Source organism: Acanthaster planci, linkage group LG03, assembly GCF_054643075.1.
Source record: "Acanthaster planci isolate LZ-2023a linkage group LG03, COTS_SCS, whole genome shotgun sequence".
In the NCBI taxonomy this organism is placed as follows: Eukaryota; Metazoa; Echinodermata; class Asteroidea; order Valvatida; family Acanthasteridae; genus Acanthaster; species Acanthaster planci.
This window is the reverse complement of record NC_141779.1, coordinates 7,390,750-7,412,646: the sequence shown is the minus strand read 5'-3', so window position 1 is coordinate 7,412,646 and position 21,897 is coordinate 7,390,750. Positions and strand designations below refer to the sequence as shown.

General features: G+C 39.9%; 1 protein-coding gene across 1 annotated transcript in view; it reads left to right on the top strand.

Moving 5' to 3' along the window:
• nsf (N-ethylmaleimide sensitive factor, vesicle fusing ATPase) overlaps positions 1-21,897 on the top strand; it is a 75,548-nt gene that overhangs the window by 2,673 nt on the left and 50,978 nt on the right. Inside the window, exons 2-6 of the mRNA XM_022243306.2 lie at positions 1,661-1,749; positions 2,607-2,706; positions 12,635-12,674; positions 13,515-13,593; positions 16,374-16,461. Coding sequence (XP_022098998.1) covers positions 1,661-1,749; positions 2,607-2,706; positions 12,635-12,674; positions 13,515-13,593; positions 16,374-16,461 — 396 coding nt within the window. The remainder of the gene's footprint in view (positions 1-1,660; positions 1,750-2,606; positions 2,707-12,634; positions 12,675-13,514; positions 13,594-16,373; positions 16,462-21,897) is intronic.

Below are 21,897 nucleotides of genomic sequence, written 5' to 3'. Positions count from 1 at the left end.
AAAAAAAATAATGCACAACTTATGAAGTCCCAGCTTGCCAGCGACTGGAACGGCAGGCGTTATTGACAGTTCAGTTCTTTTATACCCAAATCAAATGACTTGCTAAACCTGCCCCCCCAAAATGGGGTACAGTTTTCAAGTTTGGACCATGCTGTGGTAGGAAAGCGTTAGTGCTCATCGTATTATAAGGCCGATTCAGGTACATGTATGAACCAGTCTTTATAATGCTGAAGTACATGTATTCAGTTTTCAGCTCCGTTTTGATTCAGCCTACTTGGGAAACAGTTGTCCATAGCAGTTTGGGTAATTTCCAAGATAAAAGCATGGGACATGTGGGCTGTGAAGTTATCAGTCTCAGTTCAGGTGTCAGGGATGATTTGGATCATTGTAGTAGAGCATTGTTCCAGGTATTTTGGGACTTGTTATGCTAACCAGCATGCTGACCATAAAGAGGGCACATTCTGCACAATCCGACATTAAACACTGGGGTCTTGGGGAAAGACTAAGTGATTGACAAAGCCATGAAATATTACAAAGGGCACACAAAAGTTTAAATCATCTAAGGTTTTGCTCCAGGTGTAGATTGGCCAGTTTTGATGTCTGGAATGCCACACATTCTCGTGGGCTGATTTCGGAGCCACATAAAGCAACAGTGTAACTGTACCATGACAACACTATTAGACTGTGTGTCTGTTTATGGCTTTTGATTTTTCCCAGATTTCTTTAAAGGATTTAACCTTTAGTTATGATCATTTATGGCAAAATAAAAATAACGTGGACCCTTCAAAGGAGCGTGAAAATGGTTAAGGGCAACTGTAAAGGTTGGGGATGGGCCTACCTTGGGCCAGAGGAAATCAACTGCAAAAGAAGTGCTGTATGACTAGCACGAACATTTTAACAAGTCCGTGAGACTGCAATAGTTGCCAGCAAGATCAGACAGTCGGCAAGAGCAGAGAAAGCTGGTGGTGTCAAGATCCAATTCATGAAAGGGAAGTAGGAGGTTTATTGGGCCGAACACTGTAATAATACATTCATTCATTAGAGTTTCTCTTGAGCAACCCGCATCAAGTACAACTCTTGGAAAAGGCACATTCTTCTTTCACCAAATACTTTATTATAAATTATAGCTTTATTTTTTGTCATTTTGTTGGCACTTGTGATATATATCAATTTCAATGTTAAAGTGATATCGTTTATACGGATATCAAAGCAGAATAGATACATCAGATATTATCGATACATCTGCATGTGTTAGAACATTCCAAGAAATAGAAAAGGTACTTTTCTACAATCTAAGGGCAGTGCCGAGACATGTCAAATATTATGGGAAACAAATTTTTTCAAGAATGTAATAGTTGAACCAAACAAATGCTTAAACTCCTGAGCCAAAAATTCAAGTTGTAGTCCCGTACATTTGTACACAGTTTCAATTGTGTTGATTTACCTAAAAAGAAAAGGTACATGTACAGTGTATATGTATGTTCAGTTTTATACATGTACACGTAGCCACGCCGATTGGACATGTTGGAGCTGGTCAGGGATCTCCCCCACAGTGTTCCACTGTCAGGCACTAAGCCTGATGAAATAACCCACCGACCAGCAACTTAAACCCAGAGTGACCACAAATATTCAATCTTTTGTATCATTTATGTACATACAGGTAATGAAAGCTACAAGATGTCCCACTGATGAGCTCTCCTTCACGAATTGTGCTATCATTTCAGCAGGATATTTCGATGAAAAGACTAAGTAAGTCAAGATTTAACAACAAAATCAGAAAAACTATTTTGTACATTTTCGTTAGATGTACACATGGGCTTAATCTTTTCCTTCAAATCAGTACAGCCTTTTGTGAGGCTGAGGTTAAAATGTTGATGGTTTTTTTATGTTATCATTGTGGCCTTTTTGAGGCGTAAAGCTAAATGTGATGGTTTTTACGTGGACTGGAGAGGAAGGGGAACAGGACAACAGACCCAAAAAGTGGTCCTCCTCTGTAAAACCAAACAGTTTGGCCCTTTTTGGTCAGGGAGGGACACATTCCCTCCCCCAAGCCACTGCTCCCTTAGGAGTTAGTGAAATGGAATCAATCCAAGAGCAACATGCTCCAGCCAGCATGTTGTAGAGTAAGTGATGTCAGCCAACGTTGGCACATTGCCAAGTTTTTATGTCTTCAGTGTCATTAACTTCAGGCAACTTTCAAGTTTATACATCCAAGTTGCAAGTGAAATGCTGTCATTATGTTCGAAAACAAGACACAAACCTCGGTTTCAAAGTGGACCTTGTTGAAGTTTTGCTTGATCTTCGTACTTCAGCAATGATCATCACAGTTGGTTGCTGCATTGTTATTGTTAAAATGCTTCATACATCTAGATGTAAATATATTTAGTCTAAACTGATTTGGAAGAATGGAACAGATACTGTACAATGTACTTTGTATTTGGAAACAATTGAATAATTTTATGAACTTCATTCAAATGACGCTCTTTGATAAGGTTACCGTATCTTTGGTTTCAGGTTAGCTTAGCAGCAGTTTTGTGATGTTTGCAGCATATTTCATTGTAGACAGAGAAAAAGTGAAATAAGTTTTTAATTTTTGCTTTTACTAGGCACATAATGGTGAAAACGTCCCCCAGCTCAGAATACGTTTTCAGTGTAAAAAGCTATCCAGGTATGCAGCATGGTACAGTTGGATTTAGCCTACTTCAGGTGAGCCAGTTAAGTAAACTGAGTTGTTACATACAGTATGTCTAATTGTACATGTACGTGTTTTTTTATAGAAATCAATATCACCTATAGACCATTTTCACCCACGTGACTAAATGTAAACAATACCGCCACATGTGGACTGCCTTGTCCGCGGTCATCGCATATATTCCTACAGCCAGCTTCAGCCGCGTACGAGTGCACATGTGAGCGCTGCATGTTTGACTAGTTTACCTTGAATAAGTAGATTACCATCACAACACTATGCACTCATTATCATTGCAACACATCGCAGTCCAGCACAATTGTGACATCACACGAAAAAGGTCTACAGTAGGATCTGAATTACATGTAGGATGAGTTAGCGAATCCACTACTTGCATGAAATTCATGGAATCCATTATAGATACATGTACCAACATATTCGATACCATATCCGAAGCAATGGATCTAGAATCAACATCAACGTTGACACTGAAGTCACCAGTTATAATTAACCCCTTCCCCCCAGGATATTTTTACCACAACCTACCTGGCTGCTGGGATTATTTTTCCCATTTTGCTAATTGCAACCTCAGACACCTATATTGGCCACCAGGCCTTATCTGCCAAGTTTGCTAGGTCACACACTGCGCACAGCCCGGCTCTGTGTGGTCATGAACCCTGCTGGGGTATTTGGATCCCGTTCAACAAAATATTAGGTACCCCGCACTTGCCTTGCCCACGCGACAACACTAACTACCAAAGGACGCTCAGTCACAGCGAAGAGTGCAGCGCCCGCTAAGTTCACACGGTCTATACTTGCTTTTAGCAGGCACAGTGGCTCGTGTATCCACTTTCCAGTAGTCCATGCATGCCCAGCATCAATGCCCAGCCCCAACTTGTACATAGAGTGCACTTGTGACCAGGCCGCCCCTGGTAGTGGGGTGGTAGGTCCATCCTCCAGTGATAGAAGATGAGGCACTCTCCCTTGACTGATTCCCCCAAAGAATTCAGTCGGAAACCGGATGTTGATTTAATTGGTTGATTGATTTAATTATTATTTGTGGCTTTCATCTCATCAGCTTCTCTCGGTAAACATTTCCCTGTATGCAAAATTGTTGCATAAGTGTTTACAACCAAAGATATTTATTGTATACAAAATACAACACATTTAATACACTTATCCATCTAGTGTACACAATGTTGTAAAAATGTCAAGTTGAAACATTGTATCAACACTTTGTGTTAAATAATTACCCTGGTGTGGTGGCTTAGCAGTGATGTAGCCTAAAGTGGTGCAGGAACCCTGTGGCAGGCAAGTTCCCCCAAAGCTTGAGCTAATGCAAACATAATTCACAAAAGTGGCATGATAAATAATATTCTTAACTACAGGGATTATAGAACTGCAGTATGAATACTTGTATAGAATGCACACTGCATAAAATATTGACAGCGTACCCCATCTTGTAAGTAAGCACACTATGAAAGCAATGGCCGCGCGACCCACCGGTGCGAGTCGTACACACGAGGCCTACAGCGCACACCACGTCCGACGTAAATGTAACGTAACATGCTTTGTGTGTATACATATACATGTGTATAACGTATGCCACACTGCAATCTATCGCAGAAGAATCCCCAACAATATGATCATAAAACCACTCAAAAAGTGAATCAAAATCCCACTATCCTTATGTATAAGATCAACTGATATGCTCTATAATGATCAGCGGTTATGAGGATGATAAGCCCTGTGAGGGTACTTAACCACAAAAAGTACAGAAAGTGAAGAATTTTGGAGCAAAACTTTCTTACCTGGGCGTTGCTCGATCAGCAGCAAAATGGCCGCACCCGAGAAAGTTCTCGAACGACCAACGCCCACAGCCTTAAGGCACTGTTCATAGCGAGGATCCCGGACATATTGCTCCGCCATTCATAAAAAGTGTAAATGTGGATCATTCCAAACCCAAACTAAGGTAACACATTGGAACTTCCCATGGAACACTAGCAAAACAATGTTTACAATTAGTTAATTTATAATTGAATGTCAATTAAGAGGTATAACCTTAATTGGGACATAAATCGTGATTCCAAAAGGACTGTTTGTTATAGTGGATGTTCAGGCTTATGTCATGGAAAGTGTAGAGTGGTTTTCGGCTGCATTATTAATTAGATAAATAGTTTTCCATGCGATAAATTAGAACTACAAAGTACAGGTCACTACACACTTAACAAGTTTTATTTCATCTAATACTCAGTGAAGATTTCCCGTAAAATTCCCCTAATGTTTTATTGTGCGCAAAGTTTGCTCATAATTTTGTTGCACATTTCTAAGTTGTTTTTTTGCAAGTTCTATTCAAATCCCCTTTCTGTATGTAATGATATTTATAAACAGCCCCTTCTAAGTAAAGTTTGAACCAACCCATGAAAACTATCTTTCCAAACTAATCCTGCCCATAATTATAAAATAAACAGACACAAGAAAAACACAAGACAAATTTTTCTCACTTTTCTTCTTCTCTTGACGATTTGTCATTTCTTTTTTTTCTCTCCTCATATTTACAATCACTTTATCTTTCTTCAAAACTTTCTTCCAAAAAAAGAACCTTCCAGTAAAAAACTTAGCAAAAAAAAGAAAAAAACGGAGAGTAGTTGCATTACACGATGTCTTCAAATTAGAGGAAACAGTTGTAAAAAAACTTAGCCAAAAGAAGGCAAGTAAACGGAGAGTAGTTGCATTACACGATGTCTTCAAATTAGAGGAAACAGTTGTAAAAAAAACTTAGCCAAAAGAAGGCAAGAAAACGGAGAGTAGTTGCATTACACGATGTCTTCAAATTAGAGGAAACAGTTGTAAAAAAAACTTAGCCAAAAGAAGGCAAGAAAACGGAGAGTAGTTGCATTACACGATGTCTTCAAATTAGAGGAAACAGTTGTAAAAAAAACTTAGCCAAAAGAAGGCAAGAAAACGGAGAGTAGATGCATTACACGATGTCTTCAAATTAGAGGAAACAGTTGTAAAAAAAACTTAGCCAAAAGAAGGCAAGAAAACGGAGAGTAGTTGCATTACACGATGTCTTCAAATTAGAGGAAACAGTTGTAAAAAAAACTTAGCCAAAAGAAGGCAAGAAAACGGAGAGTAGTTGCATTACACGATGTCTTCAAATTAGAGGAAACAGTTGTAAAAAAAACTTAGCCAAAAGAAGGCAAGAAAACGGAGAGTAGTTGCATTACACGATGTCTTGACACAGGAGAAAATTCTTGGGAAAAAGTTTGCCAAAATTGTGCATGAAGGATTAATTGATTCAAGTATAATAAACCTTGATTTGCCTCAAAATTCATGTACTATTTCTTGGAATACAGGAAACTTTACATAAATAAGCAATTGAGTCAAGTGTGATAAACCTTGAAACAAGGAGCAGCGCAAAGTGGAACTTGGCTAATTTCACACATCAATTTAGTCACTTTTCTTTTACCATTTCTTGAACAAACATCAGAAAATTTTGTATACTATTTCATTTATGATGTCTTGGAGTACAAGAAACTTTGCATAAGTAAGCAATTGATTTAAGTGTGATAAACCTTGAAACAAGGAACAGCGCAAAGTGGCACTTGACAAATTTCACACATCACTTTAGTCTCTTTTCTTTTGCCATTTCTAGAACAAACATCACACCGTCTGTATAATCTAGCTCGTTTTCCAGTTGGGGGAATTTCTGCAGCAAAATATCTTCCTATCAGTCTACCTGGACCAGGAAGACGGGTTGGTCTACCTCTAGATCAATTCACTGGCAAATTTGGTGCACGCAACTCTGAAATTTCACTCACCAACATATGTCTAAATGTCAAAAAACTGTCAGTGCTAGCAATTTCCTTATACACAAGATAAGAGTTTACAAGAGCAACATCAAGCCAAACAAAGAACACTTTCTTATACCATTTGATTGATTTTTTGACGGAGCGGTGTGACGATGCCAGCTGGTCTGCAATATCCACACCCTTCATCCCCTCGTTGTAGTAGAGTTCACACTTGGGTTTCTCCAAAGCGATGCCGTTACGGTTCAGCTTGCCAGTGTCAGCCATCTCGGCTGTGTGCATCATGGACAGCATACGGACATCTTTTTTGTCTCGCCAGACCAAGGCGAGCAAGCCTTTGATGCTGGAGTGGTGAACAACATCCCCTCTCTCAAGTTTCAAGGAGCACAAGTCCTTGGGCATATCTTGACGATTTTGTCTCACCGGCCCGACCGACGACGTTCGTCTTCTGGTCGTGTAGTTTGACGTACAGTTCTGGGCTGCTGAACCAGTTGTCCAGGAAAATGGTGTACCCTTTGCCAAGAAGATCGGCATTCAAGTCAAGTATGATTTTCGTACTTGCCAGTCCAGCAGTCTAGTCTTGACTGGTGTAAATCTTGAAGTTCCAGGTGCAACACCCATGCTGTGGCAGACTCGACACACCTTGATGCCAAACCTTGCACGCCTCTTGGGGTTGTACTGCTTGAACTTCAGTCTCCCTTTGAATTTCCAAAGGGACTCGTCGGTAGTAATGTTGCTGGATGGAAAGTAGACAGACTTGAACTTCTTGGTCAGTTCGTCTACCACTGGGCGGATTTTGTAGAGTCAATCAGTCGCATCTGCACGGCTGTTATCAACGAAATGCAGATAGGCCAACAAGTCCATAAATCTGTCCCGTGGCATGGTATCAAGAAAAAACGGAGTCTCAAGTATTGAGTCTCTCGTCCAGTAGGACTTCAGGTTGGGTTTCGGGATCAGTCCCATGACTATCATCATGGACAGGAACACCGACATCTCGTCAGGTGTTGTGTCGAACCAGCTTCACCAATTTATTTGGCCACAGGTAGCTGTTCTGGGCATTGCAGGAGTCCTTGAAAGCATTTCATATGAAGTCTACTTAAAGCCGTGTGCAAACAGTGTTCTCTTTTGATTGGAAGATTTTTTTTTCGTTCACCACACACGTATCCTGCATAGAATTCAGTTCAATTCTTGTCACATTTCAAGCAGTTCTGACATGGTTGATTGAACTGCTTTGTGCTCAGGATTTCTTGGCCATCAGTAGTTAATAAATGATGTTTGCCAATTTCCAAAATACTTAGCCACATCCAAGAAATGAATAATTTCATTGATTATAATTTTCTGTTTAGTGTTGCAATAATATCCCCTCAGTGTCATTCAAATGAGGTTACCCCCAACCAACAATAGCGGAGAAAAAATTGTAAAATCAATGGAAACTTTGGCGGTCTTGTCAAGTTGCTGTGGAATTGTCCCTATAGTGAAGTTGTGCCTTAAAGCATGACATGATGGACTCCATCACCTGATTTATTATAGAATTTTGAATATTTAATTTTTCCCATAGGTTTCGTATACTTTTCTCAACAGCCAGATTTCGGCATTTATATCAATCTGACTGACTTCATGTTAGGTGCACATTGTTGTTCCACCAGCTAGAGTCCTAGAACAAAATCGTCATCTTGACGTCATCAGGTGTCACGGGACATGACATTAAAGGTGCCAACTTTAAAGCCATTTTATGTACATGTACATATATCTCCTGAAGTACATGTCTGATTTAGTTGAAACCTTGTAGATAGATAGAAAGGAATGTGTTATTGACAAAAATTGAAATCAATTGATTTCCAATTTGGCTACAGAAAGACATTTTTGCAATGATGCATTGGCAAAAGTGCATGATTATTTATCTCCATCAATGATGGCGCCCTCTATTGACAGTTTTTTCTGGAAAGAGCAGGCAGCCCGTGGCTGCTGCATTTTTTTTTTAATTCTGTGATCACTTTAAAGAGATGATCACCTCAGCTTGGAAGTGAGATCATTATGCATTTGTATTTCATTGCAACATAATAGGAAAGGAAGGGGGAAATGGCGAAAGGAAATTGTTTGACTTCATTTCACTTTCACTTAATATTCTTTGAATTTATTGAATTTTTAAAACAAAATAACACTGATTTTTTTCTTTATTTGAGAGGTACAGTATTATTTCAATTAAGCAAGTTCCTCACTTGGTCTGGGTCCCTCTTTCGATAAGTATTTTTGTGATTAAAAGTGTGAAGCAATCTGAAAAATTGAACAAGTTACCTTTTCCCAGTGACTCTCTTTCCCATTCACTCTCTTTCCCATTCAATCATGAGTTTCAATTCTTCCTAAAGAACAATATTCATTGGGTGACTGTTCCCTCAGTGCGTTCTGAACCTGCGAGGTCAGGGAATGGAATTGTGTTTGTACATGTATTTTGCTGGCGATCTTAATGAAATTGGCCTCTTTTGTTCAACATGATTTTCCTTTCAAGTTTTTATTTTAATTATCTTCCAGTTCAAGTTGAAATAGACCATGTTTCTGTCCATGGAAGTACATGTAGCTCCACCTGCATATTTTGTCTTGATTTTTATCTGCAAAAAAAACAATTTTAATTTTCAGTATTATTTATTTCTCAGAAGTCTTTGTCAAAAGTTTTGATTAACGCTCTATAGAAATAAAACAACACAAAATGTGTTGAGATATTTATTTCACACTCAAAGAGAGGAGTTTCAAATCACATATTCTATTTGGCCAACCGCTAGGAATTTTGAGAAACTCTTTTATCCGCTATTCCTAGCCATGACACAATATCAAGTCCAAGACAAGCCACGAGCAGGTAGAAATGTGATCGTTTTGGCTCATTAACGTGTCAACTAGTGCAAAAAAATCTCTTCACCCTCCAGCGTTTGTTAGGATCGACAGTCTACATTACTCGTGACAAAAGGCTACATTTCTTTGAACTACTTTTCAGTTTAAATTCCACTTCAGCTGTGTTATAACCCTCAAATTATGACTAACCTTCACACACAAAGTCCACACAATGGCAACGAAGTCGATGGCATACGAGCGAATGCATGACACGGCGCACTGGGCCCAACACCATCAACAGCAGTCACATTCAGTAGACTCTACATATCTCAACAGTAGTGGGCGCTGCTCATTGTGCTCCAAAACCGTCAATTCCTGGCTGAAGACGGCTCAAAAAGTTGGGTTTTTTGGCACAGTGATGAATTGCGCAACTTTTCCTCTTGATTCTGTTTGTAGCCAATTAATCAGTCAACCAATTTATGAATAAAATAGACTTCTTTTCTTTTCATTTCATACTGTTTCATATCACTAAGGCCAAGACATGTACATGTACCTTGAGACCTCAACTTTCTGAAAATGTGTTATCTAAAAATGCAATCTAATTTTTAGTCTAAAATTTAATTTGAAAATATTTTTTAAACCATGAAACTTTTCGGTCTGAAAAGGTGTCATTCATTATGGTGTGCTTCATTTTGTCTTTGGCTCGACTAGAATGTTTACTTTGCAATCATCAGAGGTATCCTGGAAATGCCAAACGATCAGCCCTTGGCATCCCAATATCTCCTTGTAACTGTTCAAATTGGGGAAAAAAATACTAAAAGGCCTACATGAATACTCTGTCAAACAGGTGACAGGTAAGTTTGTAAGGCTGTTACATTGTACATATTCAAAGGAATTCTAATGATTGGGTAAAAAGTGAGTTTGATTCAGTTCAGTCAGCACTATTTGAATAATTCTTTTAATCATAAAGCATGCCTAAAGAGTTTGCCTCAGCAAATTTCTGTGAAAAACCTGTCAGAGAAGATTTAGCAATGAATCACCATGATCACAAGTTAATCGCAAGTCATGCGATCCAACTGAAAATATTCTCACTAATCATTAAGTCAGTAGATTTGGTTTATTGTTAAAGGGACAAAAAAAATCACAAGGACAAAAAATGTTGGTTTACAATAATTTAAACCTTAACAATGATTATTGAAAAAGGTATACGCATAAAAGTTACACAAAAGAAATGATATTACAAACAAGTTAACACACAATTTAAAATTTGATTAAGAAAAATAACGATTCAAACATAACATCAGAATTGATCGGGGGTAAAAAAATAGCATTAAAAATATTATAACACAGCAATTACTAAGAATTGATTAGTTGGATCATAGAAGGGATAGGGGATTTTTTTTACCGTTGAGTTTTGATCAAAGGCATTATCAAATGGTTTTTAGTTTCGAAGAGTCCATTCGGTGAGGGTGGACCTTGAATTTGGGAGCAGTGAACAATGTCTTTCAGAAACTCACAATTCTTTGGCATATTGAATAGTAAGGTCAACATGTGTGTCTGAGAGCAATTTGATATAAAAATTGAGTGCATCTGTATATGGTGAAACATTTTGGTAAGAAGTTATGCGAATTGCATGTTTCTGGACTCTCTTGATATTTTCAACGTGATTGCAGACCTGAGGACTACACCACTGCACCATAGTCAAGTACAGAATGTGTTTTATAAAAAAGATCATTAGTGTTGATACCTTTTTTCTTCAGTTTACTTAAAATATAAGTCTACGTGGGGTATTCACAATGAGTTGCTGAACCTGCTGGTCCAACCAGAGGTCATCTTGGATGATTTTTTTCAAGTAACTCGATAGATGAAACAAGCTCAAGTTGCACATCGTTAACTTTAAGATGCCGAGGAGGCAGTGGATTATGCAAGAAAAAGAAATGCAAAGCTTTGCATTTAACAGGATTAAGTATCATATCATTTTGGAACACCAATCGGCAAGTAGACAGATACATGTACATGTATGTGATTGAATACTTGATTGTTGCTTGTTTATAATATCAAGAATATGCAGATCATCAACACATTTCCAACAATTTGCTGGTGTCTCTGAGCAGCATCGTTTACCATGACGAGAAAAATTATGGGACCTAATTTCGTGCCTATGGAACACTACAAGTGAGATTAAGAGGTGTGGAAGTGGTGACAAGAAAACAAACAGTTTAGGAACGATTTGACAAAACACTGCAAAGCGTTGGAAGGAGGGATCTATCAACCCCTAGCTGAATAAGTTTTGTGTGACTAATGTCAAAAAATCATAAACGAAAATTGAAAAAAATCAATTTCCTTTTTTTTCAATCTCAGACAACAAATCAAAACATATTACCTTATAATTTCAATGTGACAGGCATTAGACTGACAGTAAAACTCTTGAGTTGGGCAAGTAGTACATGTTCCATGTGCTGTACTGCTATGTGAGACCACTCATGTCACAGCCCACCACGCTCGCAGTACAGCCCAGGTGGTCTGCAAGCGTGGTAGTGTCAGCTTTCTTCCCACCAATGACAGGTTCCGTTTGGACTGAGCATGTAGTTATTCAGCAAGCTGTGGCATTATCCCAAAGTCTTTTGTCTTCAATGGAAAACAGATAGCCCCAAATCTCAAATTTTATCAAATCATAAATCAAATCGTTCATTTCGCTTGTCTGGCACAACTTAGACCACCTGAAATGACTAGTTATGCCATAATTTGTTGCTTAAAATTGTGGACTTGTGCAGTGCATTAGTTTTCGGAAATCACTCTTATTTAATATAATAAAATGTGGCGTAAGTGAAGTTACGCCATTGCGTAAAGTTTCATAAAATCTGCTGGTGATCAATGTGTCTCTTAATTTTAGAAAGCAGTGCTTTTGTCCATGTACAATATTGTTTTATATTTGATCCATCTTACATGTGATCTATCTTTGCACTCTTTACCTGGAAGTACATGTATCACACTCTTACTACAGTAAATAGTGTAAATGCATTATGAAGCGAACATATTCATGTAGATTTACATGCAGCAAGTGGTAAATGACCAGCCTACAGGAAATCATTGAAATATCAGCATGCAAAGTATAGTTTACAGAGATGCAATCCTTGGAATCTTTAATAGTTTTCAAAAACATGCTGTATGAATACGTTTGTGGACCCTCGAAATAAATAACATGCCTGATGTGATGAATTGCAAACTCACACTGATGTTTCAACAAGGAATGGATAAAAATTACACTTTTAACAAAGGTACATTTACATGAATGTCTGTTTTATTCCAGAGGAAATGGGCAGTACTGTCTATCAATCAAGACATTGAAGGTACAGTGCAAGTGGGATCAAAATAGTGGAATATTCACCTTATTTACCCCCCCCCCGGCCTGAGAAACATCCAGGCTACATGTATAAATGCATGTTGCCATCAAAATGCAAACATTTGATGGAACATAACATATTATTATTCATGTAATATAACATTTACGATTTCATGCTGGAGTTATTTCACAACAAACTGCCTCAATCACAAGATTATATTTGAATAAAAACTATTGGTTCTGATAGAAACATAGCAGTTTTTAAATGAAGTCTAACACCACAGACGTGACAAACACTGGCTCTTGATAACTATTTGTACAATGCTATATCATCGGGCTTTGCTGTAGAATGATATATGCAATAGTGATGTGCCATTGACAACTTGGTAAGCCATTGATATCACATGGTATACCAGATGTTTTGTGTGCACAAAATCGAGGGAACCACTGAAGCTTGACAGTTTGACTGTGATCTGCTCTTTTGATGATACACTTACATTGCCCTATCATGCGTTCTTGTCCCATATGCAGCTGTCAGTGACAGTCATTGGGGGTTTACATGGCCTGAACATTTATTTTGGTTCATTGTGCTGCCACTCAGTTTAATGAATCAGGCAATAAAGTGTGCTGTTAATGATGTCATGAAAATGCAGCCTGTAGCTCACTTGTCCAGTTTGTAACAATTGATTGCCATGCTGTTGGCTGGGCATACGTTTGTTTTATACACACACTGTATATATACATGTACATGTATATATGAATGTCTTTTGATATCTATGACCATCTTTATATTGCAATGAATCTTAGTTTTCCTACATTTAATCACCTTGCACACTTTTTGCTGCAGTAAAACCCTATGAATTCAACAAAAGCACACAACTTATCGGATGTATTACTCTGGAGGTGGACTTCTTGCAGAAGAAAAAGTAAGTTTTTAATCAGATCAATTCAGTTGAATTCAGTTCAATACTGTTTAGTTTTATCCAGTTTTGGCTTTGGAACCAATATCCAAAAGACAATTCAATTAAAACTTTTATAAAACTAAAAACATCACATTTAAAGGCAGGTAGTACAGAAGTTTAGTATGCAGACATACATAACCAAGGAAACAGGAACAATTCAACAAAGTGGACAGGCACATGCACCAACTACTGAAATGTTGACCATGTAAGGGGTGGGACATAAATAAGGGAATAAATACATGCATGTAAAACTAGCTGGTAAATATCTTCAAACATGCCCCCCCAATGCTTGTGCTTCCGGTTTCCTGACGGACCCTAAACTTTTGACACCAACCTAACATTTTTATTGACAAGTTGGAAAAAACAATTTTAAAAAATTGATAAATACCTCAGTCTCCCTATTCAACAACATGCAACTTGACCACATGTTAACATTTGATAATGCCCACTAAGAAGTGTTAATTCCCATTGTGTAAATCACATGCTGACACCTGGGTACAAGACAGTTTAATCAATTCTAATTGGTCAAGAGTCTGTGTGCACGCGGTTCACCACGCATGTGCCAATTGGACGATTTTGCACAAGGAATATTCCATAAATGGATGGGGTTGTTTGGGAAACTGAAAGTAAAATTCTAGCTCAAAATTGCTGGAAATTCATCCTATATTGCCTTTTTTTATGCTCTGACTGAAAAGGTATTTGTGAATGGGAATAAATACTGCATGTGCTTAGCCGGTGTTAAACTAATGTTTAAGACCGGCTCAGGAGACTGAATGCTGATATTTGCCCTTGCCTGCGGCTCGTGCATTAGTTATGTCCATTTTCCTGAGCCAGTCCAAACTCATATTTATTCCCTTAGTAATAATAACAATTAATCCTGTAGTCTTCTGTCTTCACAAAACACCTCTCACAACCGTTTTCACCTCAAAAAACTTGTATGTTTCCCTACGTACATGGACATTTGCAACTTTTGAAAGAAACTTTCATTATTTTCACGAGTTCTCTTCCGGTGTCACTGTTGCGGGAGTGAAAACATGCTCAATGATACACAATCCATTGAAGCAATGCTGCACTGGTTCTCGCATACAGTCTATGCATCCTGCCAAAATAGTGTCGTTACACCTTATTGTTTTTTCCTATTTTTGTTCCTTGGCCATTGTCAAATGCCTAGCTTCTGCTTATGCCCAATTTAAGTAACACGAACTGACAATAAATGTTATAACCATTTGTAATCCAGAGGATTGCATGGCAAGAAAATTTGAACATTATGTTTCACAACAAAAAATCTTCAGTACTTTGGGTAATTTATGTCTCAACTGTGAGGTGCATAAAAGCCGAATATAAATAAATTGGTGCACACATTACACTTCATCTCAACTATTCAGGCTTAGTCCAGAAGTTTACATTTATTGCTCTGTTTTCATGATTTTAAATTACAATTTATTGAAATATATCTGTAGTTGAAACTTTATACACAGTTCTGACTTCAAAAATCCCTTGGCTTCAAAATGCACCCACTTTTGGTAGAACATTTTAGCCTCTGTGATCAGAAAAAATTACATTTCAAAATTGTCTAATCAGCAAAAGTAAATTGGGGAAAGCAGGCAATATTTGAATCTATTCTCATATAATGGTTCTAAATTACAATTCATTTAAAAATGTCTTCTTAAAGCATTATAATTACTTTCTTACCCCATATTTCTCTGAGCTTTAAAACCCACCCACTTTGGGATGAACACTGTAGCTTCTTTGATGAAACCAAAAACATTTTGACATTGTAGCATCAATGCAGATCAGAAGTAGAGTTACATGTATGTTGCTACCCAGGGGCTGGTACTTAATCAAGTGTTAAGACCAGCCACGTGACAAGCTGTTGACAAATAGGAATGACTATTAAACGTTCCTAGGTATAAATTTATGAATAAATGTTTGATACTAAAACACATGTATATCTATTTGTGTCTGTTTTTGAGGGATGCCTGCTCACTTAGAGCATTTTCTAAATTAGTGAATTTGGCTTAGACTTTGGTTTCATTGGTTCCAGTCAGAACTTGAACATGTGGTTTTAAAAATTTTCAAAATGGCCGGAACCAACAAAACCAAAGTCTAAGCCGAATCCACTCATTTGAAAACACTATTAGAATAATATGACCCGCGCTAGTGTGTGGGCCCCATTACCCACTTCAAAAGAAAAGTGACAGAAACATGCTGGTTTGTTTGAGTTTACTGGCTTAAGAATCATTAGACATACATGTGCATTGTACGGTACATGTACATGTATTTACATTGTACAGTATATGTATGTAAATACTATGTCCATGTATTTGTGAACAGGACCCAAATTTCTTTATTAATTTTTAAGTAATTTTCCCAAGTTAACAGCTCTTCATCTATATATAAGTCAGAAATTTACACTTGTGGATATAGCCAATTCACATTTCACAGTATCTGACAAGGTCATTCTGTGGTCTCAACCATATTGGTTTGGTAAGAGTTATTTGATAAGAAAACATTTGTTTTGCTTTATCCTACAATTGGTTGCATTAAATACATCAGCATGTACATGGGATACATGGATTTCAGTGAAATTTGTTCGAGGTCAGACAAGCAATTCAATGTGGAAAGATACTTTTTGGGTGCCTCACTCAAAAAGCAAAGTTACACAAACTTATTTTTTAAAAACCTCATGAATGGTTTTAAATCCTTTTTAAAGTTCATGTATTTGTTGTTTTTATTCCCAACAGTAGCACACCTGAAGCCTACGATACAGACATGATGGCTGCAGAGTTCAATATGGCCTTCTCTGAGCATGCATTTACTGTAGGACAACAGGTACTCATGGTGGAATGTACATGTACATGACTAAAATTGGTGTACCAGATTAATGTGACAAAGTTTGCCTCTGCTGAGATTGATTGGTAGTCAAAACCAATATCTGTTTGGAGTATGGAAATTACAGCTCATATCAAAGTGCTTCAAGTGACATATAAAGGCTAACCTTCCAAATATTCAACTGTGACCTGTTCCATGTTCCTTAAAATAGCCACTGAGTCACTGATCGAGGCTAGGATACCACAAGTAAAGGGGAGGGGGATGTGCATTTTCGACATAAACATTTTGTGGAAGTTTTCATTTCATGCCTTTTGGCCATAGAGGATGGAATGGACAGGATGGACACTTTTTACCTGTTCCTTTGACTGCCTCTGCCATGCTTTATTGCCAACAAACTGCTTTAGGCCCATTCACAAGCTCAATTTACTAGTTCAGCAAAACGTGTATTTTGCTCATTGCTAAGGAATATCTACACCTAGTAATAAACAATTACAAGCCTTTCCAACATGATTGAAATTGACCGGGCTAAACTACCAATAACACAATAACAAGTTTATATATAGTACATAAACTACACTCATTAGAAGGGCCTTACTTTTGGCAATATTCTCTTATACATGGCATCACGCATTTAAATAAGTGAAAAGCATGTAGAAAGATACATGTAACTAGAAATACAAGTATGATCGGTCCAATACGCCAAAGGATGGTCTGCCCAATGAGGCTAAGAACTACAATAATTAGTTGGCAAGCAGACGCTGTAAGATGTACCAAAGGACTGCTTGTCTTTACTGCTTTACTTTACTAACCATCTATGCCTGCCCCTTACCACTCAAGGTACAAGAGTTAAGCTTATGGAAAATTCCTCTGAGCCTGAGGTTAAGCAAATGCTTACTCTAACGTGGCTGACCATGCACATAAACTGTGCCCCCCCCTCACTTCTGAGATACGGGCTGTGCACTACATGATATAAGTAAACTGAAAGGGATACCTCCAAACAGGACATTGGGCAGAGTCCCTCTCCAACCAAGCGGGAAATAAGGACCACCCTGTCTCCTTTATACTCAAGTTATATGGGATACCACACAGTATAGTGCAGGGTGTCATTTATGAGAGCCACAACACAAACACCCAAACATAGATTGAAATAAGCCTGCAGAGCATAGCCCACTCCCTCGAGATAAGAGGGGGTAATCCTGGGAAAATGTCCCTCAAGCCTGAGATCGAGCGGATACCTCCTTTCACCTAACCTGCGGTAGTGATGTGCTAAAGGACCCCCTTCTTGCATATAGCATTGGTACATGTATATGTACATGGAACATAAGCAATATGCGACCTGTCATGCATAAGAACAATGCACCTTCCCGCAGTACAAAAAAGAGGCAAAAGAGGAAATGGAGAGCAGCAGCTCGTGCTTCCTGTGCAAGCTGCAGGAGAGACCGTCACTCGAGAGTGGAACTGTTTAGCCACGACCATTGCTGCAGGTAATGTGACAACTCTTGGCACCATTCCATCGTCTGTACAGATGGACGGATGAAAACCAATGATGACAACATGCAATTAAGGTGAACTATACCAAGTCCACAATTCTCAAAGCTGAACTACACCAGGTCCATCCGAAGAGAACTAACAGGTTCACAAATTCTCCAGGGGAACTATACTAAGTCCACCTCAAGTGAACAGACATGCTGACAAATCCTCTAGGGGAACTACATGTATACCAAGTTCTGCAACCTCTTCCTTGTAATTACCATGTACCAGGATGAAGTTGTTAGTTTTTAAACATGCACAGACAAGGTAGAACAGATCCTTACCCCCTACTCAAAAGGTACTGCCTACTCAAACTGAACTGCTGATCACTACCCTTACTGAAAACATGCTGCACCTCTACTCAAAAAGGTATTGAGTTCTCGAAAGATACTACAGATCACTGCCCCGACTCAAAAGGCACTGCCCACTAAAAGGGCACTGCCAACCCAAAGGTTGCAGCAGATACTGGTAGCTGCCCCTACTCAAAAGGTACATGTATTGCTTGCTCGAAGGTGCAGCAGTCATTGCCCTACGCAGATACTACTGTGTACTCAAAAAGTACATGTACTGCTGATTGCTACCCTGCAAACCAAGAAAAGTTATTGGCTATGTTAAGTATAGATATCTCTTCTACAGGTATCAAGTCATGGATGGTGGGTGGGTATTTTGAAGAAACCTAGCTTGGCAAAGCAACAACGAAACCTGAAGGGGTGGCACGAAAAGGTTGCAGAAGACCATGCATCTCGTGCCCTGAGTGGGTGGTTGCTAAATGCTCGGTGAAGCTGAAGCTGGAGAGGCCGCATGTAAAGCCAACACCATGGGATGAGGTCGATGAGGCTGGCCATCAACCTGAGAAGATGAAGCCAGGCCCAGGCCCCTGGAACAGAGTGACGCACTGGATTAGGTTGTCCACGCACTCGTCCCTGGGATTAATGATGCTACGGCACAAGTCGTGAACGGCCCCAAGGAAGGTTGGCATTTATGACCGGCTCAGTCTGGATTTGTTGTGATTGATCTGGAAACCCAGGCAAGATGCAAGAGCATATGTCACTGTTATCACCGAAAGAGCCTCGACTTCAGAATGTCCGACTATCCACCAGTCCTGTAGATACTGCAATGTCAGGATGTCGGAATGACGTAGGTGGGCTGCCACCACTGGGAGCGTTGGAAAGGCGGAAGGGTAGGGCGCAAAACCAGATGGCGATAGGAGAAGCGGAGAAATCAGCGATGTTGCGTGTGAATGGGGATGTGTAGATAAGCGCCCTGCAAGTCTGTTGATGACACCCAAGCTGGAACGGGAACTGACCGCAGAACAGTATGGAGCGTCTCCATTCAAAATTTCTTTGGCTGGATGAAGACATTGAGTGGGTTCAAATTAAGGACCGGTCACCACTTCCCGGGTTCTTTATTTGGCATGAGAAAGAATGTTGACATGAATCCCTGTTGAGTGAAATCTGGTTGAACGGGTACAGTGATGCGCTTCTTCAGCAGAGCAACAATTTCTAACTCCATAGCCTGCCATTTGGATGGGTCTTTTTGGATTGGAGTCGGTCAGATCACACTGAGGCCCAGGAGCATTGAAGGAAGCAGGGCATGGTCATCCCCCACCTGAAGAGAGAGGCCAATGAGAATGAGAAGTCTGCAGTGGTCGGCAGGTTGGCGGGGGTAGTCTGGGCAAGGTGGCCTCTGTGATGCTGTTAGTGCCACCTTACAAAGGAGGCTCAGCCGGTTAACGGAAGGAGATCTTGTGAGCACTGTTGATACGTTTGACCTCACTTTCCAAGAGGCTGACGAACTGGCCTGCGAATAGATCCTTGGCTAACAAGGGGAGACCTCTAAGTGCTAATTTTACCGATTCATGCTGGTTATTTATGGCTTCAATACAAGACTCCCAACGAGTCACCGTAGCTCAAAGAGAAACCCGAGTAAATTGTTGAAGGCCTGTAAGCAAGGTGTCATCAAGGCTATGAAAGGCAATGGTAACAAACTTGGGAGAGATGTCCGAGCCCATCTCACAAGCACGAGACCAGAATTCTGTCAAAAGGAGAAGGAAGAACATGCAGCGAATACCTTGAATACTTCAATATCCTTAAGTACTACCTCGAAACGCTGGAGAGTCTTGTCAGGAAAAGCGTTACTGGACTTTCTACTTCATGGATAAATCTTATCTTTAAGCACCTCGGGCACCGAAAGACACCGGTAGGTATCGTTATCACCCAGAGAAAAGTTGAAATTAGAGTGAGAACAATTGCTGCAGTACAAGGTCTTAGCTTTGGCGAGCTTGTCCATGGCCTCCATGCATGCACAGTCAAGAGGAAGCTCAGGGGAAAGAGATTAAGAAGATGATGACCCCGGAAGGCAACACATAAATGTAGGTTGAGTCTGATCTTCCACTGGAAGAGAAGGAGTTGGAAGTCCCAGAGTTGGAAGATCATTTCACGTTGGAGCAGGCAAAGGCGGGACTCAGCAGGAGAAAGATCATTTAAAGAAACAGGCTCCTCCTCATCAGGTGACTGGTACCAGGTCAGGTACCATGGGAGTATACCTCAGTAGACACCAGTCGAGAGGGCCGAGGGGACAAAGGAAGGTCCCACTGCCCCATGTAAGACTTTGAACGAACCAGGGCGGGAAATAAGGATCTCGATCAGGATGAGTAGAGGGTGGTTGGTGGGAGTAATGCTGAATAAGGGTCGAAATAGACTCCATAAGAGCCTGCAGTGTATCCTTGCTGGACGGAGAGCCCGATGATATCTTGGTCGTCTTCTTGGAAGATCACTCGGAAGAAGGAGAACTGCTAGGCCACTTACGCATCTGCCCCTTTACATCTCTTGACAACTGAGAAGAATCCTGGGTGGGAGAAAGAGCTGTAGGATTCTCCCGCTAAACCCAAATCGAAGAGCGACAAGTGGGTATGGCATCCCTTTGAAGGGGACCAGCAATGGAGGGTGGCTGAAAGCCCCAACGTACATTTAAGAGAAGGCCTAAGGGCTCAGAGCCTCTGGGTGAAAAACGGGCCAGAGAAACCACAGAGGGCCCAGTTCCTGTCACCAAGGTATGACTAGGATCTCAACCAGGATAGGAACGGGTAGGAACTGCCATTTCCTTGGCAGAAGTGGTTGGGCGAGAAGCCATAGCAAATCCCAACCAAAAATGAGGTCTGGAAACACCTGGAGAAATGTCCCACGATGTCGGGCGAGCCATGCCCGGTCAAACCCAACTGAAAGGTAGTAAAAATTCACGGCCACCGTTAATGACAGAGCTCAGCCAGCAACCACCGGCAAGAAACCATGCTGCGCGAGGTGCAAACAGCCTTGAAGAAAGGGCCAAGTAGTATGTGCTTAAATGGTAAGCCGCCACCGACCAGTGCCCACACCAAAGGGTGCCGATTCATTCCCAAAGCTGCCTGCATAAAGGGCGTACTTGCACACGCTCCAACCGTGAAGGAGCGGAAGTGGGCTAAATAGTTGTCTACGTAATGTCTTATGCCATCAGTGAGCATGGACCTAAATGACCGCACCACTGTTCTTACTAACCTGCAATCCCTGGCCCTTGAACAGGAGTGAAGGTCTTAAAGTCTCCCTCTGGAACTTGTATCTAAAACATAGAAAGGGAAATAAAATACAGAGAGAAAAAAGGGAAATACCGAGATCCAGGCGGAAAACAAAAGAACGACGATCCAGAACAAATACAAATTAATGAGACAACTGCTATTAGTATGTTCTTATGAGAAAACTAGTACAGTATATACATGAATGCCACAACTTGGGCGAATTAACAAAGGTATGTACAAAAATTAAATGCAACAAGCTGAGTACCATAGAAAACTCACTCAATTTATTTCAAAACCGATAAATCAGATATATGAAAGAGAGTGCCACCAGGTGAGAACCTAGCAACTAGGTCAAA